At 34.4% G+C, this 25,186-nt stretch overlaps 1 protein-coding gene across 5 annotated transcripts in view; it reads right to left on the minus strand.

Moving 5' to 3' along the window:
* Nucleotides 1-25,186, minus strand: part of LOC115210688 (thyroid receptor-interacting protein 11-like) — a 680,082-nt gene that overhangs the window by 250,946 nt on the left and 403,950 nt on the right. For all 5 annotated transcript variants that reach the window (XM_029779369.2, XM_036502228.1, XM_036502227.1 and 2 more), the window contains one exon: nt 22,501-22,595. In XM_029779369.2, the coding sequence (XP_029635229.1) occupies nt 22,501-22,595 (95 nt within the window). The remainder of the gene's footprint in view (nt 1-22,500; nt 22,596-25,186) is intronic.

Here is a 25,186-nt window from a genome sequence, read left to right on the forward strand (position 1 = left end):
AGAGAGACACACACATACAAACATAGGAGATAAACAGATAAATAAACAGAGAGAGGGAGAGAGAGAGAGAATTATGGGATAGTGTATCCCCACCACTCAAATAAATTGATCCATTCTCAAGGCATGTAATGGCAGAAAATGGAAGTAGCAGTCACATTCAAGTTTCTTTGTTGTCTCTTTGCTTAACATGTTAACTTGTGCAAAGAAAAACATCTGTTGAATCTCTACAATGCAATTTTATGAATGTGTTATTTTATAATGGAGAGAAAAATTGGTGTCTTTGCAAACTGGAAACAGCTACATCACCTTGTTCAATGACCAATAAAAGTCAGTAAAACAAATGAACCTTCATATTGCTTTTGAGGCATACACTGTAAATAGATGGCACATCACCATGATAGTATTTCAATATGGTATGGACCAAAATTTCCACAGATACATGCAATAATGGCTGTCATCGAAGGACTTTACATAATGATGATAATTCTCATCAAGGGTTGTTTAAAAATAATCCAGAGAAGTTTGAAGAATAGTCTGAGAAGGACAGAAGAATTTAGCAGAAATCACTATCTAGTAGAGCTGTTATATTATCATAATGAAATTACTGGTAGATGCAATAGTGCAGGTGATACTTTATTATTGAACCAGATCTGCAAATGGTATCAGTTTCTGGTTGAAACTGTTTAGAATCACTAATATTTTTCACAACTTTCTATCTGTGTGTGTGTGTGTGTGTGTGTGTGTGTGTGTGTGTGTGTGTCTGTCTGTCTGTCTGTCTGTGTGTAGAACATAAAATGTCAGGGAGTATGAGAGAGTATTTATTTCACCAGCTGATATCTATAGGATGATGCCCATTTCAGAGTTGAAAAATTGATATAACCAGGATGTTCTGTGATCTGAAGAGCAAGATTCTATATCTGCATTGATTTGTAAATGTTCTGTAGTACTATGCAATGTATAGTATGTATATTAGTACAGATATCTAAAAACATTTATTATACACTAAAGCGAAAACTATTACATGATGAAGGCTATGAAATGGTCAACATCCTATGGATATCATCTGGTGAAATAAATATCTTCATCTCCCATGCCATCTGACATTTTATGATCTATATACTCTCCATGAAATAATTTTGTTAATTGAATCCACTGGATTTTAGCTGCATAGGACTCTACATTATGCTTCTCTGTAATGGATTACTATATGGTGTGAAGCCAGGTCTACTAGTGGAGACATTTTGTGATTACCACAGAATCCTATAAATCCATATGATGCACATTAAATATCTATTTGTGTGTGTGTAAGTAATATAATATATTATATTATAATACAATTTTATATATATACATTGCTTGAAAACAGATGAAAGTTGGTGACTAGAGGGGCATGTGGCTGTAGAAAATCAGCCTCAATAAATTCTGCTTAATTCCTTCTTGCATAGACAAAGGGACATTAAATAATAATGATAATATATATATATGTGTATTTTTTTTCATCATCATTAAACTGTTAACACAAATAACTAAACTACTACTGAAATCTCTGGATGAACCAATAAGAATCACAAGTTATAATCCTAAGCACCAGGTTCACACTCAATGTGAAGATTCAAAAGTTACAGGTTCCATTATTTTATCAAAGAAGAAATTACGGAATTTAAAAAGTTAATGAAAATAGCAAATATGATGAAGCAGATTTGTTTTCAAATGAGTTTCTTTTATTATCCTTTCTACTATAGGTATAAAGTCTGAAATTTTGTGGGTGGGGCTAGTCAATTGCATCACATCTGTGCTTGACTGATACTTAATTTATCGACCCCAAAAGGATGAAAGACTAAGTCAACCTTGCCAGCTTTGGAACTCAGAATGTAAAAACTGATGAAATGCCTCTAAGCATTTTGTCCAGTGTGCTGATTCTACTTGCTTTTCACCCTAGTATACTTAATTATAAAAATATTTTTAGGTTGTATTTGATTGCTGACGAGTTAGAGTACAGGACTATATATTTTATGGTCTTTAATTTTGTCCCTCTCAGTTCCAAGTTCAAATTCAAAAGTATTGATAAAATAAGTATTGGAAAATCTCTTTGTTCAATCACATTTCATATGCTTTTCCCCTTAACCAAATAGTCTGGTCCCCAACAAAAACTAATTAGAGAAAATCTTGGTGAAGATCTTTCGGTCTTCCACCTATAGCATTTATCTTTCATGCAAAACTAATAGAATTTGAACAGAGAAAGAACCAAAGCAGATAAGAAATAGTTTTGTTGTAAATATTAGGTTTGGTTGTTCTATTCTAGTTGAGAAAAAAGTTGTTAGAAAATTTTGCAGACCTTTATTTTTTATTTCATCTTACTAAAAAATAAATGATATAAAAATTTGATTTTTCAACAATTTTGAACTAATTTTTCAGCAAATGAAACAAATAATTTTGAATGAAGTGTGTAACTTTTGGTTTCAAACTTTAAAAACACTTGTTCAAATATAAATTTTTATTTCATTTTTGAATTTTTTTTGTTTACAGAAAATTGCTTTAACATCTGAACATTTATGTTAATTGAAAAGGAATTTATAAAAATATGGTTTCAAAACAAACTCATAAAGTTTTGAATAATTATCTCAGTTAGAAAGAAACTCTATGAAAAGAGAATTCAGCACAGCTAAAACTATGAATATAACATTTAATTTTGATATTAGCATTTAAATGCTTAAAGATGGGAGGTAAGAAGGAAGAAAGAAGGGTAGTTGATAAATAAAGAGAAAGGCAGATAGATACATAGTTAGATAAATATACACAGAGACAGACATAGATTGACAGGCAAGTAGCTAGCTTGCTAGCTAGATAAACAGAGACATATTATTATATATATATTAAAAGTCAGGGTAGGATTGTTTGCTGGCCACTTTGTCATTATTTTTTTTAAAGATAATGATAGCTTATTTGAATAATATATATATATATATATATAATATATATATATATAGAGGGAGAGAGAGAAATAGACAGACAGACAGACAGACAGATAGATAGATAGATAGTCAGAAAACAAAGTGTTAAATTTGTATATGTGTAGGCATGCAAAACATGAACTGATGGCAACAGAATTTTCTTTTAAAAGGAAAACATTGGCGCTAATGGATTTCAGCTTGGAATTAATAGATTTCAGCCTTTTCTATTTTTCTACACCAGGAAAATGTATAGTCCTACTTCTGAAATGTCACTGAAATTTTTCTTCTTTCTCAATGTAACAAGTGCCCCATCTGGTTAACTATTAAAACTAAAGAGAGAGAGAGAGACAAACAGACTGAGACAACAAAGCTATCCAACTAATATAATGTTAGTTTTTTATTTCAAAGATTAACAACAAAAATATAAAACTTCCCTAACTCTCTGGAGTTAATTATTTTCTGATATACCATTACATTTGCTGGAAATTAAAAACAAAGAGAGAAGAACAAAAAAAATGGATATAAATACAATAATACTAGCTGAAACAAATTGTGTAATTTCATTTTCATTGTTGCATACTTTTATTTCCAGAGAAATGTTGCCATTAACGTTGTAGCTTCATTGTATAAGTTACATGAATAGGGGGAATTGTAGTTTACAGTTGAAGAAGAAAACAATATTTAAGTTGCAATTAATTTGTAAAAACTACATACACAGTATCATACGTCTGCCTGCTACAATTATTCAATACATCCTAAATTCCAATTATATTCATTCTGATATGCTGATTTATAAATAATAATAATATTATTATTATTATTATTATTATTATTATTATTATTATTAATAGTTATTAGTTAGATAATAATACCAGTGAATCCAATATTTCATAGAAAGTATCAGTATAAAAACAAAGATTTCTGAGCTACTTTAAGCAAGAGAAACTTTTAGACATAACTTTTTGAGAATAGATTTCAAATAAAATTCATTCTTCCAGTCTATACTAGAAGAGGTTATGTTTTTATCATACAGAAAAAAGGGTGGTGGTGATGGTGGTGGAAGAACAACAAATAAAAATAACTGAAGCATCTAAAAACAAAATAACAGATATTTTTGAATTATTCTCATTGTCTGGTCATCAGAGCCCTCAAGTGTATTAATTGAATTTTATCTTAAACAAATCTTCTTGCTATGAAATTCATTGCAAAACAGCTGAGTACCATGGAATTATCTTTTAAAGCAGACTTTGGAAAGAAATTTTTTTCTATTTAAATCTTCATAAGAATATAAGGATTTTATTCAAAATCACATCATTCAATGAAATACTGCTCTATAGAATACACCCCACCACACATCTGTAAGTAAAAGGGATGGAAGAGTTAGTCAAGTACTACAGTTGTTTCAAAAGCATATAAGGTGCATATTACACATCACTATGAGTGTCTTATAAGTGTCTGGTATAGTTTTACATCAAGTATATACAACTTCAGTTTAAAATAGTCTGCAGATTATTTTCAACTAAACCTAATGAAAAAAGTTCATTGGACAGCTACAAGACATTGATGATGATGTGTAATGTGCATATGTTGTGCTTCTGAAACAGCTGTAAGTACTTGACTATCTCTTCCATCCCTTTTATTCACAGATTTGCTTGTCATATTATAACCAATGTTTTTTGCTTTCAAAATGGCATTGTATAACACCTGTCATCTTATTGGGATTTTCTGCATAATCCTGTCAAGTGGTAGTGGGGGACAAACACAAAGAAACACACGCATAAATATAAACATACATACATACATGCATGCATGCATGTATACATACATACATACATACATGCATACATGCAAAAATACATACATGCATGCATGCATACATACATACATACATACATTCATGCATACATACATGCATACATACATGCATGCATGCATGCATGCATACATACATACATAAATACATACATACATACAAACATACATACATACATACATAAAAACAAACATACATACATACATTCAATAAAATAGTAGCCCACAATGTGTTTGTAGTGCCAGTACTCATACCAACATTTGGGCTGCTTGACTGGACACTTGATGAGATCTGAGCCATTGATGTGAAAACCCAGAAGATATACTAACAAGCACACATAATTTTCACATGAACAGTGATGTAGACAGCCTCTACCTAAATGAAAACAAGGTGGTGGAGGCTTAACATTAATCTAAAATGCCTTTGAATGTTGTATTATATCTCTTCAGTAACATCTTTTAACCACCGGGTGTCGAAGTGCATCCCTTGACCAAGTTTGTATACATGAGAATGATAACACCATAAGACTTGGAAGACAGTTCCTTGAGCAGCATTCCCTGTCTGATGACCTTAAATACATGCTCAAAGAAGTTGTACAACTCAACTGCAATGTATCAACAGTTGAAAGGATGAGCATATATGAGCAGAAGACTATGCATGGATATGTTAGTAGAAAGCTAAGAGATGATAATAACATTGGTTACCAAAGCAGTCTATCATGGACCAAGAACCAGATTACTAACTCCTGCTTTGAAGGGTATGTGTTTGCAATCCAGGAACAGGAAATCTCAATCAAATACCATACCTGATGCACAAAAGGGACAGAGATGCAGAAAAATGTGGAAACTGATGCAGATTTTGTGGAGTTAACACCAAAGATATCACCCACACCATAAGCAGTTGTCCAAAAATGTCATCCTGGCATTATCTACCAATGAGACATGATGTTGTAGCTAGGAAACTGTAATGAGATCCTTCGAAAGGATAAGCTTGAGGACAAAGAAATAAGAGCCCACAGTATGGTGGAAGCCAGAGCTACTCAACAAAAAGGAGTACTGGTGGAATGTCCCAGTGAAAACCCCAATAATATGTAAGTACAATAGACCTGACATGATAATTTGGGATAGAGAAGAGAAGCTGTGTACAGATGTGGAAATCAGCTGCCCAATGGATGTTAACATAAAGCTGAAGATCAGTGAAAAAGAGAATACCTACACTGAACTATTGAGAAATCTGCAGCTACTCTATCCAAGTTCAAGTTTAAACCTGTAATTATTGGGGCACTGGGATATGTAGCACACTGCTTAAATACCAATCTTGAGAACTTAGTCTTCTCAAAAAAGAAAGCTGATTCAAAGACTACAGATACAAACCATCACTGGAACTGCAAAAATCTGTAAAACTTTTCAGAAATTTATCATTTAAGTATATATGAGCATGTCTAAATATACAAGCATATGCATGAGAAGACATACCGAATTGAACATATACATACATGCATATATACATAAATACCCTGTTGTTGATGTTGAAATTCCAATGAAGAAGCCTTGGATCTAGGTTACAAACTGGCTCCTCTATTGGCAAGAAATCTTGAAATAAAACTGAATAATGACATGCATGCATGCATATATACATACACACATATATCATCAACATCTTTTTAAATCTGTTTTCCATGTTGGCTCAAGTCATTTCTTAGTAGGATCTGTTGCTCCCATAGATTGGTCCTTGTATGTATCCTTGTGTGTCTCATTTAGTCAGTTGTTTGAATTCCTTTCCTATTACTAACTATTTTAAAGAGTATACTTCGTGCATTTTCTCATGGCACCAACACAAGAGAGGTTGAACAAATGGGCTTCAGAACCTTACACATTCTCTTGCCATTTGCCAATCACTTTATGCCTGTCTACCTGTCTGCCTGCCTGTCTGCCTGCTTACCTACCTACCTACCTACCTACCTACCCACCCATCAATCTACCTACCAATATACATACATATCTATCTTTCTATGTATATATCTACCCCTCTCTTTCTCTCTCCCTCTCTGCTCCTCTCTCTCTTTTCTCTCCACACACACAGGTGTTTTGTAAAACTCAGTTGCTGATTGTCTCATGTGACTGAAATGGTAATATCAGAATTCGTTATTCATTTCTTTCAAACAACCAATAAACAATTTTAAACATAACAATTTGTTTAAATATATTTATTTCCTCACACTCTATCATACATGAGTTTACATAAAAAACTGTTTAAAATAAAGTTGAATGAACTTCGCTGCTCTGTTCATTATTTCAAGTCAGTTATGTATAACTGAATATCTTTTCACCAATATAAAATAATAAAACTATTATAAAATAAAAATAAATATATTTTCAAGTACAAATAGACTATTTTCTTTGAAATATGCATTTAATATTGTATATACACTCTTCAATCATTTCAGATTTCCAACCTATAAATGCATTGCTATTCAGTGTTGAGAACTATATAAGTGTTGCTCTTAACCATTGTAGTTAAAAATTCAGATGGAGAATAATTTTGCAATGTTACATATGTAATGACAGAAATTATATATTGTGTTTTTAACACAACATGCCAATGAAGAAATTTTATCACAGACAAAAATCTACAGCATCATGCTATTCAATGATGTATTTATGTTAAGCATTATACATATGTGGATATTTTAATTTAATGTTGTTTTATTTGCATACCCTATGTTTTATTCAGCCTGGCAAGCTTTCCACAATATCAGTGAACATATTGTTTACAGTTCTCTATAGCTTAGAAGGGAGAAATTTCATCTGAGTTCATGTCATTAACAAGGCACAGGAAGGTTGAGCCATGACTTACATTCTTGTAAGTAACTGCTGAGACAATGCATGCCTTTCTCCTATGAACATTGTGTCTTTAACCCAAGTCTATGAAGAAGTTTTCTGTCAGACAAAAACCTTAGCATAATGTCTGTCAATAGTGTATGTACATTAAGCATAATATACTGATGGTTATTTTAATTTAATACTGTTTCAGTTGCATGCACTAAGTTTAATGACAGTGTTGACTTATCTCACACACAAACAATTTCTCTTCTAATTTGGAATTTGTTTTTTTATAATTTCCTCTTTTTGTCCTGGAGTTGTAGAATTGACAAGTAATATTTGTAGCCACTTTAACATGGCAGTTCATTTGAACGGAGTCTACTGTGATTTTTTTAACCCCAAGAGGACATCTCCTCTAGCTGGTTAACAATATAGAGCTGCATCCAATAAATTGCGAGCAGGGGAGCGAACACCAACCACCTTCTAGTGACAGGACCAGCATACCAGTTCTGGTGTCAAGCTATTTCTGTTACTCCTCAGTACTGGACACCTCCTCTGCTAGAGATGAATTTTTTATTAGGATAATTAATATCGTACATAGAGGGGAAAAAACAGGACAATACAAACAATTATTGTTATTATGAGTTCGTATGATACTTAGTTTTAAAAAATATTGAATGATATATAATTAAAATTTGACTTTTTTTTTAGTGGGGATTAAACCTAATGGGCTGAAAATCCCAGCATCTATACTTTTTCCTTTTCCCATGAGGATTAAGCAGGGTCACTTGCACCCACCTTTCTTACCACAGCCTTCCATCTTTTCTCGAGCACACCTTGCGACAAGCATCTCCTCTCCAGCCCTATCTTGCTCTTCAGAGGATATCTGAAGTATGTCAGCAAACCAGGGCCAGAGATGAAGGATCCTGTCATGAGTCCTTGCAATATGGTCTTCTACACACACTCTTTCAACACTGCAACTGAACAGAGAAAACATGCCTCACCTTCCTTTAAGAGTCCGGTTGGTGGCACAATCTTTATTATAGACTCAGCTGATAGCTGTACTCTGCTGAGGTGTGACAACTCACATTAAACATAATTATCAAGCCTGAAAGCTTCCAGCACTGTACAAAAGCATGCTGGATGGTTTCATCATCCAGCCCACATCTTGGACATGCCATTGGCACTGACATTCCGTGCCTGGATAACTTATCGTGAACAGGTAAGGTGTTCCTGTAGCACTGCCAGGTCAGGGATTTTTGGTAATTATCCCAATACCCTGGTTTGAAAGTTTTTTGGAATGGATTGGCAAGTTGGTTCTTGTCAAACCCCAGAGTCCCTCCTTAGACGTCATCATTTTTAAACTCTACCAGCCCTTTATGCAAAACCTAGGTGGTATTCCACTGCTAGCCTTGCTTGTTTTGTGGATTAGCACGAGTGCCTGTCAATACTCCTTTTACCATTCTGTCAGATTACATCTTTTAATAAAACTGGGTTTGAATCTCTCCAAAGAGGCTGGTTGCAGAAAGAATTCCTCTGCCAGTGGATTCCACACCTTGTCGCCCTCCAGGTAGCACCAGAGATGTCTCAGCCTCAAGGCATGTCTGCGCATCATTAGCCAAGGCATCCCTAACCCACCCTTTAATGGTTCCTGGCATCAGACAGAGTGCCTCACAAGTGGCTTTCCTTCTTTCCTCAATAAACAGAAGAGAAGGTGCTCAAACTTGTTTAGCCATGAGCCAGGGCAAGAGACAGCAGTTAGGCGGTAGGTGATTACAGATGCAATAAACACCTGTACCACTTCCACCCTTTCTTTCAAGGACAGAGCCTGTCTGGACCAAGTCTGAACTAGGGCCTCCACCCTGTCTGCCATCTCAATCCAATTCTTTTCCATCTGGGAGTCCGGTCCAAACCAAACTCCAAGCGACTTAACAGGACCATCTGTCCACTGACCCATGACACTGGATGATATCAACTTGCTCCTCCAGGTGCCGAGGCACAAGCTGATGGACTTGTCCTTGTTAACTTTTGCCCCTGCCACCATCTTGTATCCTTTGATAGGATTCTCTACACAAGGTAGCTGAGCCTCATTGGGCATGATGATGGAGATGTGTTCCGCATAAGTGGAGACCGACTCATTGGGGGTGTGCCCCAAATTCTCCAACGTCCGCAGTAATGGCTCAAAAGCCAACACATACAGAAGTGGAGACAGGAGACATCCTCGACAAACTGAGTGCTTGATCAAAAACGGCTCTGACAGGAAGCTGTTTATCTGAACTGTGGATTTGATGCCACTGTATATTGCGGAGATCCACCTATGGAAGTCCGGGCCCAGCCTAGCCGCTTCAAGGACAGCTGCCAGGTACTGGTGGTCTACCCTATCAAATGCTTTACTTTGGTCTAAATGAACCAGTGCCCCACCTTTGCTGGTTAATTTACCCAACCTGTCTAAGGTGTAGTCTATAAGGTGAAGATTGTCCTGGATCGACCTACCTGGAATGGTGCATGTCTGCACCTTCCCTACAAGCTTCTCTACGACAAGCATCAACCTTTTTGCTAACACCTTGGCCAAAATGTTTCATGTTCAGTTGATCACTAGAATTAATGTAATTGATTAGCTTCCTTCCATAAAATTTCAGGCCTTGAAGGGATTATTATTGTTATTATTATTGATCAGACTCAGGTTTGTACTTATTCCTGGTAGAATTTATCTGGGTAACAGGTTATTATCTGTAACCTTAGGTATCCACAACATTTCAATAGTCTTTCAAGTGCTTTAGACCCTCCTGATAATCTTTCCTGCTCCTAAAAGGCAAAATTTATGTAGGAGCTCTACAGGACATTCTATTCCAATTTCTTTCAACCATTTGTCTATATCTTTGCTTACAGTTCCCAATGCACCAGTTATTATAGGCACAACTTTTACAGTTTTCGCATCCCAAATTCTTGAAATTTCAAATTTTAAGAGATGATTTTTTTTTTGTTTTTCATTTTCTTTCTTTCTGATCCTGGAACCCATGCTTGCATAGATAGGTCAGAATTTGTTAAGGCAGATTTTCAACAGTTGGATGCTATTCCTGTCACCAACCTTCTGTTTCTGAGCAAGGTAATATTTCCACATGGATGGGCATGTTTTGGTAGAAAATTTGAAACAAAGGCCACTGCTTGTATAATGATAACACTCATTTCCAACTATTGCATGATGTCAAAACAAGGTGACACAAACTCTCTCTCTATTTCACACACACACCTATATATGTATATAAATGCAAAGCATTTTATCCAACACAAATAAAGTTTTGATGATGATGTTTGATGTTGAAAAAGAGGTGTATAAAAATCTTTGTTTCTCCTGTAATTAGAAGAGACACAGTTATTTTCCCCTGTTGTCTGTAGTTAGGGAACAAACATTTTTATTTAAAATGTTGACAAGTTTCGTGTTTGAAAAATGATGATCGATGTGAGGCACCCATAATAGCTGTAGAAGTGGTTAACATTAGAACTGTCATCTACCTTGAAAATTTTGCTTGACAAAGTGAAAAAAAATGACATTTTCTGTAGACATTTTTTTTGAGAAATATAAGAAATGTGTAGGTGTTAAATCTATTAACTTCAGTAATGGTATAGTGAAACACAGCTGTGAGGTGAAAATGGCAGTGGTATAAACAATGAGTACGATAAAAACACTGACAACAGCAGAAACGACATGAAGACACAGTGGCAAGAACAATAAAATCAAAAAGAATAATAATCCAATAGGAGGTGGGAAAAAAAGATGTTGAAATCAACATGACTGACAATGAAAGGGTTGAGAATGTTAGTAAAAAGCAGAATGAAAAAAGTAACACCAGAATCAGTAACAACGACAGAAAACAGTAACATGATAACACCAATAGAAAGAAACAATGCAAAGAATGAAAATGATAATAATAATGTGAAAACTGTAACACCAAGAAATATTGCTGTTATGTTAGAGTCAACAACTTGTAAGTTGAAAAGTGAAGTTACAGGGTGAATGAAGTTGAGTGGAGACCAGAGTGGACCAAAGAAGATCCGAGGAAACCCAAATAAAACTGAAGGGATCTGAGGAGACCTGAAGTAACTTGAAAAGATTAGAGGGGATGAAATGGGATCTAAGGAAATCTGAGAGGTCCAGAGGAGATCTGAGGAAACTATAAGGGATCAAAGGAGATATGGGGAAACTTGAGGAGACTTAAGGAGAGGAGATGGAATCAAAAGGGACCGAAGGAAACCTAAAGAGGTTTGGGAGGACTTGGTAAAATAAGAAGCAATCTCTAGAAGAGAAGTCAAATACAGAGAAGATAAAACCAACTGTAGCTTTCTCTAAATATTTGTAGGCTTTAGCCAATATTTAAAAAGTTCTTCTTTTTCTTCTTCTTCTCTACCTCCTCCACCTCCTCCTTTCTCTCTACCACTTTCTCTTTTCCTTTTCTATTTCCTCCTCCTCCTCCTTCTTCTTCTTCTTCTTCTCCTTCTTCTTCTTCTTCTTCTTCTTCTTCTTCTTCTTCTTCTTAAGGTGGTGAGCTTGCAAAACTGTTAGTGTGTTGGGCAAAATGCTTAACAGCATTTCTTTTGATTTCTTACAGTCTGAGTTCAAATTCTGCTAAGGTCGATTTTGCCTTTCATCCTTCATGGGTTGACAAAATAAGTATCAGTTGAGCACTGAGGTTGATGTAATTGACTAGTCCCCTTACCCCAATTTCAGACCTTGTACCTACCATAGGAAGAATTATTGCTATTATTGTTGTTGTTTTCATTTCCTATCTGAAAATTGGGAATTTTTTGTGCTACTTTCTTGCGCAGGAGTGGCTGTATGGTAAGTAGCTTGCTTACCAGCCATATGGTTCCGGGTTCAGTCCCACTGCGTGGCATCTTGGGCAAGTGTCTTCTGCTATAGCCCCGGTCCGACCAATGCCTTGTGAGTGGATTTGGTAGACGGAAACTGAAAGAAGCCTGTCGTATATATATATATATTATATATATATATATATATATATATTATATATATATATATATATATATGTATGTATGTGTATATGTTTGTGTGTCTGTGTTTGTCCCCCTAGCATTGTTTGACAACCGATGCTTGTGTGTTTATGTCCCCGTCACTTAGTGGTTCGGCAAAAAGAGACTGATAGAATAAGTACTGGGCTTGCAAAAGAATAAGTCCCGGGGTTGAGTTGCTCGATTAAAGGCGGTGCTCCAGCATGGCCGCAGTCAAATGACTGAAACAAGTAAAAAAAAAAAGAACATCAAGTTTTTCTTTAATTATATTAGACTTCTATAGTGAAACCAGAAGATTTCTATCAGGATAGGAGAAATTCTAAGCAAGAAATCTCAATCATTGCAGTCAACTGAAAAGCAACATAAATAATATTTTCTTTTCTTTGATAATAATAGTTCTGGAAGAAGTCTGTCAATTTTTCCCACTTGTACACTGAGACATTCTTTTGATGATGAGTAAACACGAAATAAATGCCATGGAGGTTAAAAATAAATTGAAGCAAAAATATTAATATTAATATGACATAATAATGACATAAATTAACTAAACATTAACATGGAAATGAATTCAATTTGGGTTGACAATATTTGTTCTAAAATGGTTAATGCAGCAAATAAAATTCTGAAAATTTCTTATGTAAACACTCAAAGACAATTTTTACTTTAGGCTTGTCTAGACAGTTAAACTAAAGAATTTAAAAAATTGGTTTTTGATTATTTTCTTTATATATATATAACTTGATTAAAATCTTTACAGAATGATCTTTTACATTTATAGAAAGATCTTTTACAAAAAAAGTTTGAATTTTGAGAGTCATTCATACAAGTCTTTGGTATTTCAAAATAACATCTCACTTTCTTTTCTATTCTAGTTATTGTAATATAAATGCAAGTAATATAAATTAATCAAACTCAAAAGCAATATGAATTTATAAAATAAGAGGGAGAATCTAATATAGATGCATATAATAAAGTTTTGTGTATACACATATGAATTCCTAAAAATATTCAACTATGTCATTTTATTATTAAGATCATATCATCATCATCATCATCGTTATCATTTAATGTCTGTTGTCCATGCTGGCATGGGTTGGATGGTTTGAGTGGGCTGGCACACTGGAAGGCTGTGCCAGTCTCCAGTCTGATTTGGCATGGTTTTCTATGGCTGGATGCCCTTCCTAACATCAACCACTTTGAGAGCGTAATTGGTGCTTTTACGTGCCACCAGCATGGGTGCCATTTGCGTGACACTGGTATCTGCCATGACTATGATTTTGCTCGGCTTGATGGGTGTTCTTCTCGAGCACGACACAATGCTAAAGGTCTTGGTCATTGCCTCTGTGAGGCCCAACACTCGAAAGGAGCTCTGCCACTTTGCCTCCATGAGGCCCAACACTCAAAAGGAACTCAGCCACTAAGCCTCCATGAAGCCCAACACTCGACAGGTACTTAGTAACTTTGCCCCTGTGAGGCCCAATGTTCAAGGGTTGATTTATTTTTACATGTCACCAGCACGGGTGCACTAGGCTTAAAAGATTTCTTTTGATTTCTTACAGCCTGAGTTCAAATTCTGCTAAGGTCGATTTTGCCTTTCATCCTTTATGGGTTGACGAAATAAGTATCAGTTGAGCACATCACCAAAGGCCTTGGTCACTAGTCATTGCCTCTATAAGGTTCAAAATTCGAAGGTCGTGCTTCACCATCTCATCCCATGTTTTATTGGGAGTGGAGAGCAATGTGAAGAGTGGGATGAAAGGGAGGGGTGATCAGGGACAAAGGTGGAGACCAAAGGTATGTATGGGTGAATATATATATATATATAAAGAGAGAGAGAGAGAGAGAGAGAGAGAGAGAGAGAGAGAAAGGAAGAGAGAGAGAGAGAGAGAGAGAGAGAGAAGGGCAGGAAGTAGGGGAGGAGCTTATAACCAATATGACATGGTGTTCAATAGTAGCAACAGGATGATATTGAGAGTGTTAGGTAGGTGATATGGGGAGGTGGCTTCAGGGTACAGGAAAATGGTTGTTCAAAAGTATTGGGAGATGGAATATATGCATCTCTGCTCTTATAGAATTATTATAATTACAGCAGCTAAGGTAGTACTGTGTTTAAAAGAGTGATGGTGAGATGGGTATTGTGAAATGGGTTGTAGGGATGACTTGAATGCAGGGGGAATAGCCAAAACTCTATGCTTTTAGGACCTTATTTTTACTAGGGTGGATAGGTCTTTTTGAACATAATGAACTATTAGTCATCCTCAACATTTGTTATCTTTTCCAGGAGGTTCAACATCCTGAAATATGTCTTCACTACTTATGCTTGCACTTTGTTGTTTGTTCACTGACATTGCACATCCAGCAGAACATGCTTGCTTCATTCCTTTCTAGTCTTTATATATATATACTCTGCATTCATGGTCCACATTTTACTACCATATAGTATCACTGTTCGTACACAAACATCATACATTCTGTCTTTCACTCTGAGAGACCTTTTGGTGCCAACAGAGTTAATAGCTCCCTGAACTTTCTCCATCTTGTTATTCTAGCAACTATGCTTTCAGAACATCGTCCACCACTACTAATTAGACCACCTGGATAAAGAAGCTATCTGCTACCTCCAGAGAGTATCTAGGGCATTTGAGAAAATTTGTTTCCTGTGTGTTTTCAGTGTTTATTGTTCTTGTGCATCAGCCATAGACAAAGTCCAGTCTCTCCATTAACTTTTCTGTGATTCTATTGCACCTCTGTGTCTATATTTTGCACTGGGCACACTGTATGAATTTCTATCTACATGTTTGCTATATATTGAGCATTTCAATAGATGTTGTATTCTGCCTGCCTTTCTGCTAACTAAAACTCTGGTCTTTGCTAAATTTAAGACACCTTATTCTTTTATTTGTTTCAGTCATTTGACTGCAGTCATGCTGGAGTACTGCCTTTAGTTGAATGAATCAACCCCAGGACTTATTCTTTGTAAGCCTAGCACTTATTCTAATGGTCTCTTTTGCCGAACTGCTAAGTTATGGGGACGTAAACACATGAACATTGCTTGTCAAGTGATGGTGGTGGCGGTGGGGAGCCAAACACAGACACACACACACACACACATATATATATATATGTTTGTATATATATATGACGAGCTTCTTTCAGTTTCTGTCTACCAAATCCACTCCACTTTTGTCAGCCCGAGGATATAGCAGAAGACACTTGCCTGAGGTGCCATGCAATGGGACTGAACCCAGAACCATGTGGTTGAGAAGCAAACTTCTTACCTCAGAGCCACACCTGTGCCTATAGCTTCCTACCGCACAGCCATGCCTGTTCACACCAGAAATTTCTTTTCTAATTTTCCTACAGATTCTGCTATAAGAAGGTCATCATCATAGAAGACTTCCCACAAGCACTTGGTCTTAAACTCCTCTGTTTTGGCCTGGAGAACTATGATGAATATAGCCCAGCATCAACAAAAGCATTGAGAACAAATATGGTAGGGAGAAACTAAAAGAAGTCCATTGTGTATACAGACATACATACATATGTACGTATGTATATATGTGTATCTATGTTCGTTTACATTTGTGCTCTATGGCAGTTGCTACCATTGGTATTATTTCTGTCACTGATTCTGTCAACAACTTGTCTACTCCCTTTGTGCCTTTGTAGATATGTGAAATAAGAGATTCCTTACTTGAGGAAATGTTAAGGATTAATGACAGGAAGGGCGTACAGCTGTAAAACAAGGCCTCACTAATATATTTATTCAACTCATGCTAGCAGAGTATGGAAAAAACGATGTAAAATGAAAAAAAAAAACAAATATGTATGTGTCTATATGTTGTGTGTATGTAGATATGAACACACACACACACACAACACATTGTATTTATATGTTTAATTCTTTAATTGAAAATAAAACACAAGTTTTAAACACAAACTGATTTATTCAACCAATAATATAATTACTGTTTTGTTCTAGTATCTTCTGCAATTTTGCGAGCAGATCCATTATTCCTAGCTCAAAGAATTTCCTGTCTTTACTGGCAAAAAGGTTTTCTAGGTGAAGTTTTACATCCTCTTCAGTATTGAAGGTGTGGCCAGGCAATGGATTTGAGAGAAACAAGTGAAGATCTGAAGGTGCAAGGTCAGATGAATATGGAGTGTGTGGCAAAACCTCCCAGCCAAGCCCCAGTAACTTCTGTTGTGTTGCAAACAAGTGTGTGGTCTGACATTGTCATAATGAAAGACAATGCCCTTATGATTAGCAAGTGCTAAGTACTTCTGGTGAATCACTGCATTTAATTTGTCCAGCTGGTTACAGTACACATCTGAATTGTCCATGGGATGAAGCTTGTGAAAGACAACACTTCCATTTCCACCAAATTGAAAGTGTAACCTTCTTTAGGTGAAGTCCTGTTTGGAGGTGGTTTTTGGTCATTTACCACTCTACTCCCATGACCATTTGCACTTCACATTGTTACACATAGTCCATTTTTTTACCCTGTCACTATTCTCTTCACAAAAGTATGGTTTTCCTCATGTTTCTGATTGAAATCTTGAAAACTTCTTCTGGCTCATACATTCTGTAATAGCATCTTCTCCATACACAAAACATATCTTCCTGCAGGTTTCTGCTGCTTTCTTGCCTTTTTTTAAGTAAAAAAAACTATGAGGTGTTGATAATGTTCATTTTGATTCTCTATTTTCAGAGTGATCCCAAGCACATAAAATACAACCTGTGTTGCTAAACTATAACAGACAGACTGAAGTTAGCTACTTAATAGAGTGACGCAAGTTTAGTGTTGACAAAAATTGAATGGACTTTTTGGCCAACCCTATATATATTTATATATATATATATATATATATATATATATATTAGTTGCATACATAGTTATGTTGTTAAGAAGCTTTCTCCCAACCGTGTGGCTTCAGCTTCATTCCCACTGTATGGTACCTTAAGCAGGAGCGCTTTTGACAATGTCTAAAGCATTGTGACTAGATTTGTTATATAGAAACTGAAAGAAGTCCAGTGTGTGTGTGTGTGTGTGTGTGCATGCATACATACATACCATACATACATACATATATGGTGGGGATTGTTTGTTTCTCCTTGTTTGACATCACATGATAATTGTAAATGAGCACTACCATCATACAGGCAATGTTCTTCATTTCTAATCTTTGAAGACATGTTGAGTCATATGGAAATATTATCTTGCTTGGAAACAGGTAAGAATCAGCAACACGAAGACCATCTGATCATAGAAAATCTGCCTCTACTTATTTTATTTAACCTATGCAAGCATGGAAAAATGGAAGTTAAAATAATGATGATGATGATGATGATGATGGTATTACTTGTTACATGTGTAGAGATTTTGCAAAAAAGGAAAACAAAAAAAAAACGATTTTTGAATTCTCTAAGAATTTCTACAGATTTATATAAAATTACATTTCTAGGGAAAGGTAATTTGAAGATATCTTGGTTTGAACTTATGCTGAACTTCTGAACAAAGATTTGGGCTTGGAGAGTTGTATTTCAAGGAGAGAATCTGGGAATGGAATTCATGATAAAGAAGTTATTTGTGTGTTGGCAATGATAATGTATATCTTAAATTAACTTTTGTTTTGGTTGATAGATATTTTTAAAAGATATTTTTTGTTGATACAGATTTTTAAAAATTAAATTTGGGTCATGTCACATGAAGATCAACCTTTGCCTTTTATATGACTTGTATTGTATGAAATAGTATTTTGCATTTTGTTGCATATCATCGTCGTCGTCATTGCCGTGTTCATCGTCGTCATCATCGTCATCATCATGTAACGTCCTTTTTACCATACTGGAATGGGTTGGACAGTTCAACATAAACAGATGAGCTAGAGGACTGCACCAAGTTCTAATGTCTACTTTGGTATGGTTCTACAACCTGATGCCCTTCCTGATGCCAACCACTTCACAGAGTGTTATGGATGCTTTTATGTGGAATATAGAATCAAGGGATAAAAGCTGAATGGAATATAGAATCAAGGGATAAAAACTATTGAGTTTATTTCTTATGAAAGGAATTTAAAATGTAACTCAAGTCTGTCTTCATTTTACTGTTTCCTTGTATAAAATGGCAATTAGTTATTTAGTAGTTGTGATGAGAATGCATGAGTTATAATTGTTCAACACAAAATGATTTTCTTCTTGTTCTTCTCCTTCTTCTTGGTCTCCTTTATTATTATTATTATTATTATTATTATTATTATTATTATTATTATTATGCTAGCACATGATAATTTAGTTAGCAGGTATTTTATCTTGATGTTTGGTGACAACAGGTCTCCTCCAATCTCAAGAATTTTTCTTAGGGTTCTTGCAGAATATAGGATGGTGCTTTTCTGCAGATCGACAATGCAAGGTTCAATTCAAATCTCTTTCAGTCTTTTAGGTTGCATTTTGTCAAGTGCACCATGTCTATAAGAATTATTGTTGTCTTGGTCTTCCACAGTCTCCTTAGTCCTCTGGCTAGATCCTGGTATATCTCAGTTTTTTTTCTATTTCTTTGGTACTGACTCTACTATCATAGAGAATTGCAAAATTTATGATCTTGCTCTGTTTATTTTGTCTTCTATAATCATGTCTGGTTTTCTTGCCTCAATAGTATGATCAGTCTTTATGGTGAAGTCCCACAAGATCTAGTAATTCTCATTTCATATCACAGCTTCTGGTTCATGTTCATACCACTTTAAAATCATTATGAATGCTTTTCAAACTGACTACAGTGATCCCTCGTTTATCGCAGTAGATTGGTTCCGAGATCAACTGCGATAACTGAATTTCCGTGAAGTAGGGACACCATATTTACAGTATTTATTTAACATGTATTTGGACTTTTAAAACCCTCCCTGTACTGTTAACAACCCACCCATTACAGTCTATTAATAACAAGGACAACTGTTAAGCAATAACACTTTAGATTTTAAAAAATAAAGATTGTTACTGTTACACAGGCCAGATTACAAAATAGAAAGCTGTGATTCATCGTCTCTCTCCATTGCACCAATCACAGCCCATCTTAAGTTCAAATACCCCTGTATATACTTTTTTGCTATTTTACGCTTGTTTTGTTGTTCCCAGACTAGGAAATAATATTTATGCTAGCATGGAAAGCGGACGTTAAACGATGATGATGATTTTAATGGAGTTAATGAAAAATTTTAGGCATTCATACATATATATATATTTTTAAAATCCGTGAAGTTGTGAATCCGCGGTAGTTGAACCATGAAGTAGCGAGGGATGACTGTAGTTCATCATTGTGATAGATACCGTGAGATCTCTTTCAAGATAAGTTTAAAATATAGTATTTTCATCGCAAGGTAAATTTAACTGCTTGGCTATGTTTGTAACCTCACACACATGTGCACACGCATGCACACAAACATACATATAGAAATCACACACACATGTATATGAATCAGTACAATTCATAGTTTTCTATATGACACAGTATCACATGGGATATATTGGTCAGCCAGTTCCGAAACACATAACACAAAAATGATACTAACATTATTTATATTAATTTTGAAAACAGAGAGAAAGTTTTCAATGTAAAGGAGAAAACTCTAATTTCTTTCTGTAACATTCATTTCTCTTCTGTAATGGAATCATTTAGTACTGGGGTTTTAATTTGGAAAATTTTCAACAGGATGTTAAAAGTTAAGTGCAGTCATTTCTATATGTAGTTGTACACTTGCAACAACTGTAAACAATAAGGATGTTCCATATGAAATAGACTATTCAGGTCATATCAGAAAGCTAATCAGTGCCTTTGGTAGTAGAATTTTATAATGCCTTGAAAATGTTTAAGGAAAATTATCAAAAAAAACTTCTTTGTTGTGTAAAAAATAATTTTTCATATATGTATTAAAGGTGTAATGATGTATGGAAACTTTGAGATAAGAGCAAAAACAAAAACTTACAGAAACTGAAAAGAGATTAGGGGTATATTTTTCGAGAGATAAGAAATATATCACTGAAAGTCAAAGTATGTAGGCTAAGGTGCTGGTGTGGTATGACTGAGTGGGAATATGCATGTAGCATATGCGCATGTGTGTATGAGAGAGAGAGAGAGAAGGAGAGAAAGAGAAAGAAAGAGTGGGAGAGAATGAAAGAAAGGGGGAGGGAGTAAAGAGAGACAGAAATAGGTAGATAACTTGTTTAGATAGGTAGATAAATAGATAAAAGGGAAGAAATAGAAAGGAGGGAGAGAAAGAGATAGAAAGAGAGTGAGAAAAGGGAGAGACAAAAAGAGAAAGAGAGAGAAAGAGAGAGAAAAAGAGAGAGAGAGAGAGAGAGAGAGAGAGAGAGAGAGAGAGGACTGAGGTCACACAAATGATCAGGATATGTGAAGATGATAAATGATATGAATTGAGTGGAAAAGTGTTTTCAATGGCAGTCAAGGTAGAATTAATACAAGAATGGATTAAAGTTGTTATATTTAATCTGAAAGAATTGAAAGAGTATGGGCATATATTAAGAGTGACTGTTAACCTGAATACATTTATCTTATTTCTGCATTGAAAAATGGATGGCGTCGACAGAAGAGATATGTTAGTCATGCTAAACCTAGTAGTAAAAGAGTTTTTTTTCTATTAATTTTGTAACTCTTGAGAGACTAGAATCTCGAAATAATTTTCTTGGCCAGCAGTAGATGGAGCAGTTTAAAAACTTATTCTTCAATGACATTAAAGATTGGACTACATTTTTTAACCATCCAGTACCAATAATTTAATTAAAGAATGCTATTTCTAATGATATTTACAATCCAAATCATTATAGCAAATTAGAACTGCTGAAAATTCTGATTACTAAATAACTGTTAAGAAGGAACTATATAATTGCAAGTTAGGTCCGAGTTTCATTCCCGAACTAGTCAAAGTGTTGAGCAGGGTACTTCACTTCACATTACGTCAGTCAACTCCGCTGAAAACAACTACTATTAATAACTGGGGAGAAGGCCAGTTTAACCCTGTGATAGACTGGCATCTTGTTTAGGAGGAAGTCTTGTACTTTTAGTGGCACTCTAGTGGAAACTGAGATAAGATCCAAATTAATAGCCCTATTGGCTCATATATGTTTTCTTTACAACTATTAGATGTTTCTTATAAGATTGACATTATCGCTTTTTAGAATTGTTCTATGTATGTATGTATGTATGTATGTATGTATGTATGTATGTATGTATGTATGTATGTATGTATGTATGTACGTACGTACGTACGTACGTACGTATGTACATATGTATGAATGTACCTACAAATCAATCATCATCATTATCATCGCTTAAACATCTATTTTTCCATGCTTGTGTTGGTTAAGCAAGAGTTTATTCAGACAGATTATCTATGGTTGGATGCCCTTTCTGTCAGTAACCTTCACTTGTTTTCTTAGCAATGTAATATTTCCCAGTGGTCAGATATATTTGAACAGAATATTGGAAATAAATGACACTGCTTGTATGACAGCAACACTCATTTACAACTCTGTTTGTGTTTTTATGTGTATGTACACATATATATATATATATATTCTTGTAGACATCTTATATGTATACTCTTTTATACTTATTTGTATACTTCTTACATTTATCTTTGAATACTCATTCCAAAGTGTCCAACATATTACATATCTTTTTTAACTGTACTTTTATCTAATTTTGTTTCATTTGCAGACACCACTGATGCCAATACAAATGATGACAACGACAATGACTTAATCTTTGGTTTTATGTACCAATATGTTAAAATTCTTTTTTGGTGAAGTAATCAATTCTTAAACATTTAATACAAAAATTTAGTTTATTCAATAACTAAAATAGAAGGTACTCACCAGATTCAGTCATAGAATGAGGATCAGCGCCTTGTTGCATTAAGTATTCACAGACATCTGCATGTTTCTGCAGTGTTGCTAAAAACAAAGGAGTTCTGTAGAAATGAAAAAAAAAAGACTTTTATTTGCAAATATTTTCCAATGACACAATAACCACTATTAAATCATTAGTAAATTTGAATATCATTTATAAAAAGAGAGCTTTTCCATGTAGGAATACTTCTAAGTAGTTAACCAGAAAAATTCATAACAGTTCTTTCTTCAGTTGGAATTTAATTATTCTTCATCCTTACAAAGAATGGTCAAAATGATTTTTATTTTTGCATTCTAGGAATATATATATTTGAAGTTGTACTCAATGAGTTGCATTTATCTTAATGATTTCTGCTATTTTCTGCCCAGAAGTCTATTGTAAACAGTGATGTAACAACACATTAAAAGAACTAAGGTATTAATTTATCTATAAAAAGAAAAATATTCTAAATAACTCTTATAATGGTATAAAGAAATGGCAACAGAAGAAAAATCAGTGCATTGAAGAAAGAGAAAAAATCAAGTTTGAAATTAACAGATTCCATATGGAAAATAGCAGAGTTCTAAACTGAATTCCTTGAAAATATAAAAGATTACTGTTCTGGAGATTATTTTTATTCATAAGTTTGGAACAGATGTGCGCAATAAGTAGTATACACATTCTATTATTGAGGCAGCAATAACATAGTAGAAGATAAACTAGCAGTGTGGTATTATGGCAGAAATAGATGGAGAGCAAAGAGTGAGGTAATTAAATTTGACCTAAGAGAATTAGCCATTCAGATAGATACTTATGAAAGTTAGAGAAAAATACTTTACGGTAAATACATCTAAACAATGTCAGACCAAACCAAAGCAAGTACACAATCTGTTCATAATGATAATAAATTAGAACAAATCTATAAAGTCTAAGATTAGCTTTGAGTTGACCATTATGCTTAAACAATTAGTTTAGAAGAAACTCTTGTGACATTGATTTCTCTCCATTCTCTCCACAAAAGAACACTGTTAATCACCATTATCTCTGGCTTTACATCTATTTTCCATGCTACTAAGGTTTAATTGGAAGTGAAATGAATTCAGTATTACATAAATACCCCTACTAAATTGAACCCTTTACATACATTACGTCTGTGAAAGATGAAAACTATTAGTTTTATTGTAAATATTACCTTCAGGTTAGAGTTAATGATGAAATCATTGGTATAGTTGAAGTTAAAATAACAAAACTTTTTGAATAGTCTGCAATTGAACCCTTTTTACCCTATTTTAAAGTCAAACATTATTTACTACATAACACTGTCAATTAATAGTCTAAAGCTATCAAAGTAAACATGGTTTAGAAACTCTTTATATTCTTACCATGCATTTGATATTAGCTTGCACTATTTAATTATGCTGTTGATGTCTTCTTTATGTTGCCTGTTTTCTTTTACACCTAAAGCTCACTCGATATTGCATTATTGCTAACTGAATTACAATCTATTGCCTGTCAGTAAAATACCCCTTTATAGAAGAATGAAATTATATTTACTGAAAACTGTTAGAGATAGGAATTGGTTCTTATTAGATTGTTTGGCATGTCTTGCCAGTTTCTGATCCTTCCATTTACTGATTAAGGTCACTTCTCAATCTTTGAAAAATTTATTCAGTGTTTTATTGATTTTGCAATCAATACTTGAAACACTTGATAGACTGATTATTTTCTTCTTTTAAATTTGTTACTGTTCACTTTGTACTGAAGTATGATATTGAGAAACAATTCAAAATTGAAATTTCTTATTTTCCATACCTTTACTATTGTTTTCAATTTCCATAAGCAGTCTCTATTTGTTGATAGTCTCACAATTATATTCTTATTAATAAGAGTTTATTTATAGATTCAATTTTGTTTGAATCTTGGTAATTCTGTAGTTTGAATTCATTACTGATTTATACTGAAACTTAACAGTTTTATTTTAAAGACAACTACCAATATAGAAATCTCTATTCTCTACACAAACCTCACTGAAGTGATATGCATTCAGAAAAAAGAAAAGAAAAATGGAGATAAAATGAAAACTGTAATGCAGATATGACAAGAAGGTGGTTAGTAGAGCAACTATAAAACAAGTAGATAATAACTAAGGATAGGTAAGTAAATGTAGTTGATGACCAATTCTGCTTTCTTTTTAGATCAGCAAGGATGTGCTTGGCATTAGGACAAGTACCAGAACATACAAATATGGTTGCTATGTTATCAAATGAATAAGGCAGCAAGCTGGCAGAACTGTTAACATGCTAGATAAAATGCTTAACAGTATTTCGCTTGTTGCTATGTTCTGAGTTCAAATTCCACCAAGGTTGACTTTGTCTTTCATCCTTTTGGGGGTCAATGAAATAAGTACCAGTTATACACTTGGGATCGATGCAATCGACTTATCCCTTCCCCCAAAATTTCAGGCCTTGTGCCTATAGTAGAAATGATTATGTCAACAAATGAATGTGCTCTTGTTATTTGCATGATATGGATACAAATGCAATAAGTAAATATAATTTGGATAAAGTACAAAGGAACATAACCTATAAAATATTGTTTTTCCATTTAACTAAGATAGTGAATTTGTGAAAAAAAGGCGGTGAGTTGGCAGAAACGTTAGCATGCTGGGTGAAA

The sequence above is a fragment of the Octopus sinensis genome, linkage group LG4 (genome assembly GCF_006345805.1).
Source record: "Octopus sinensis linkage group LG4, ASM634580v1, whole genome shotgun sequence".
NCBI lineage: Eukaryota > Metazoa > Mollusca > Cephalopoda > Octopoda > Octopodidae > Octopus > Octopus sinensis.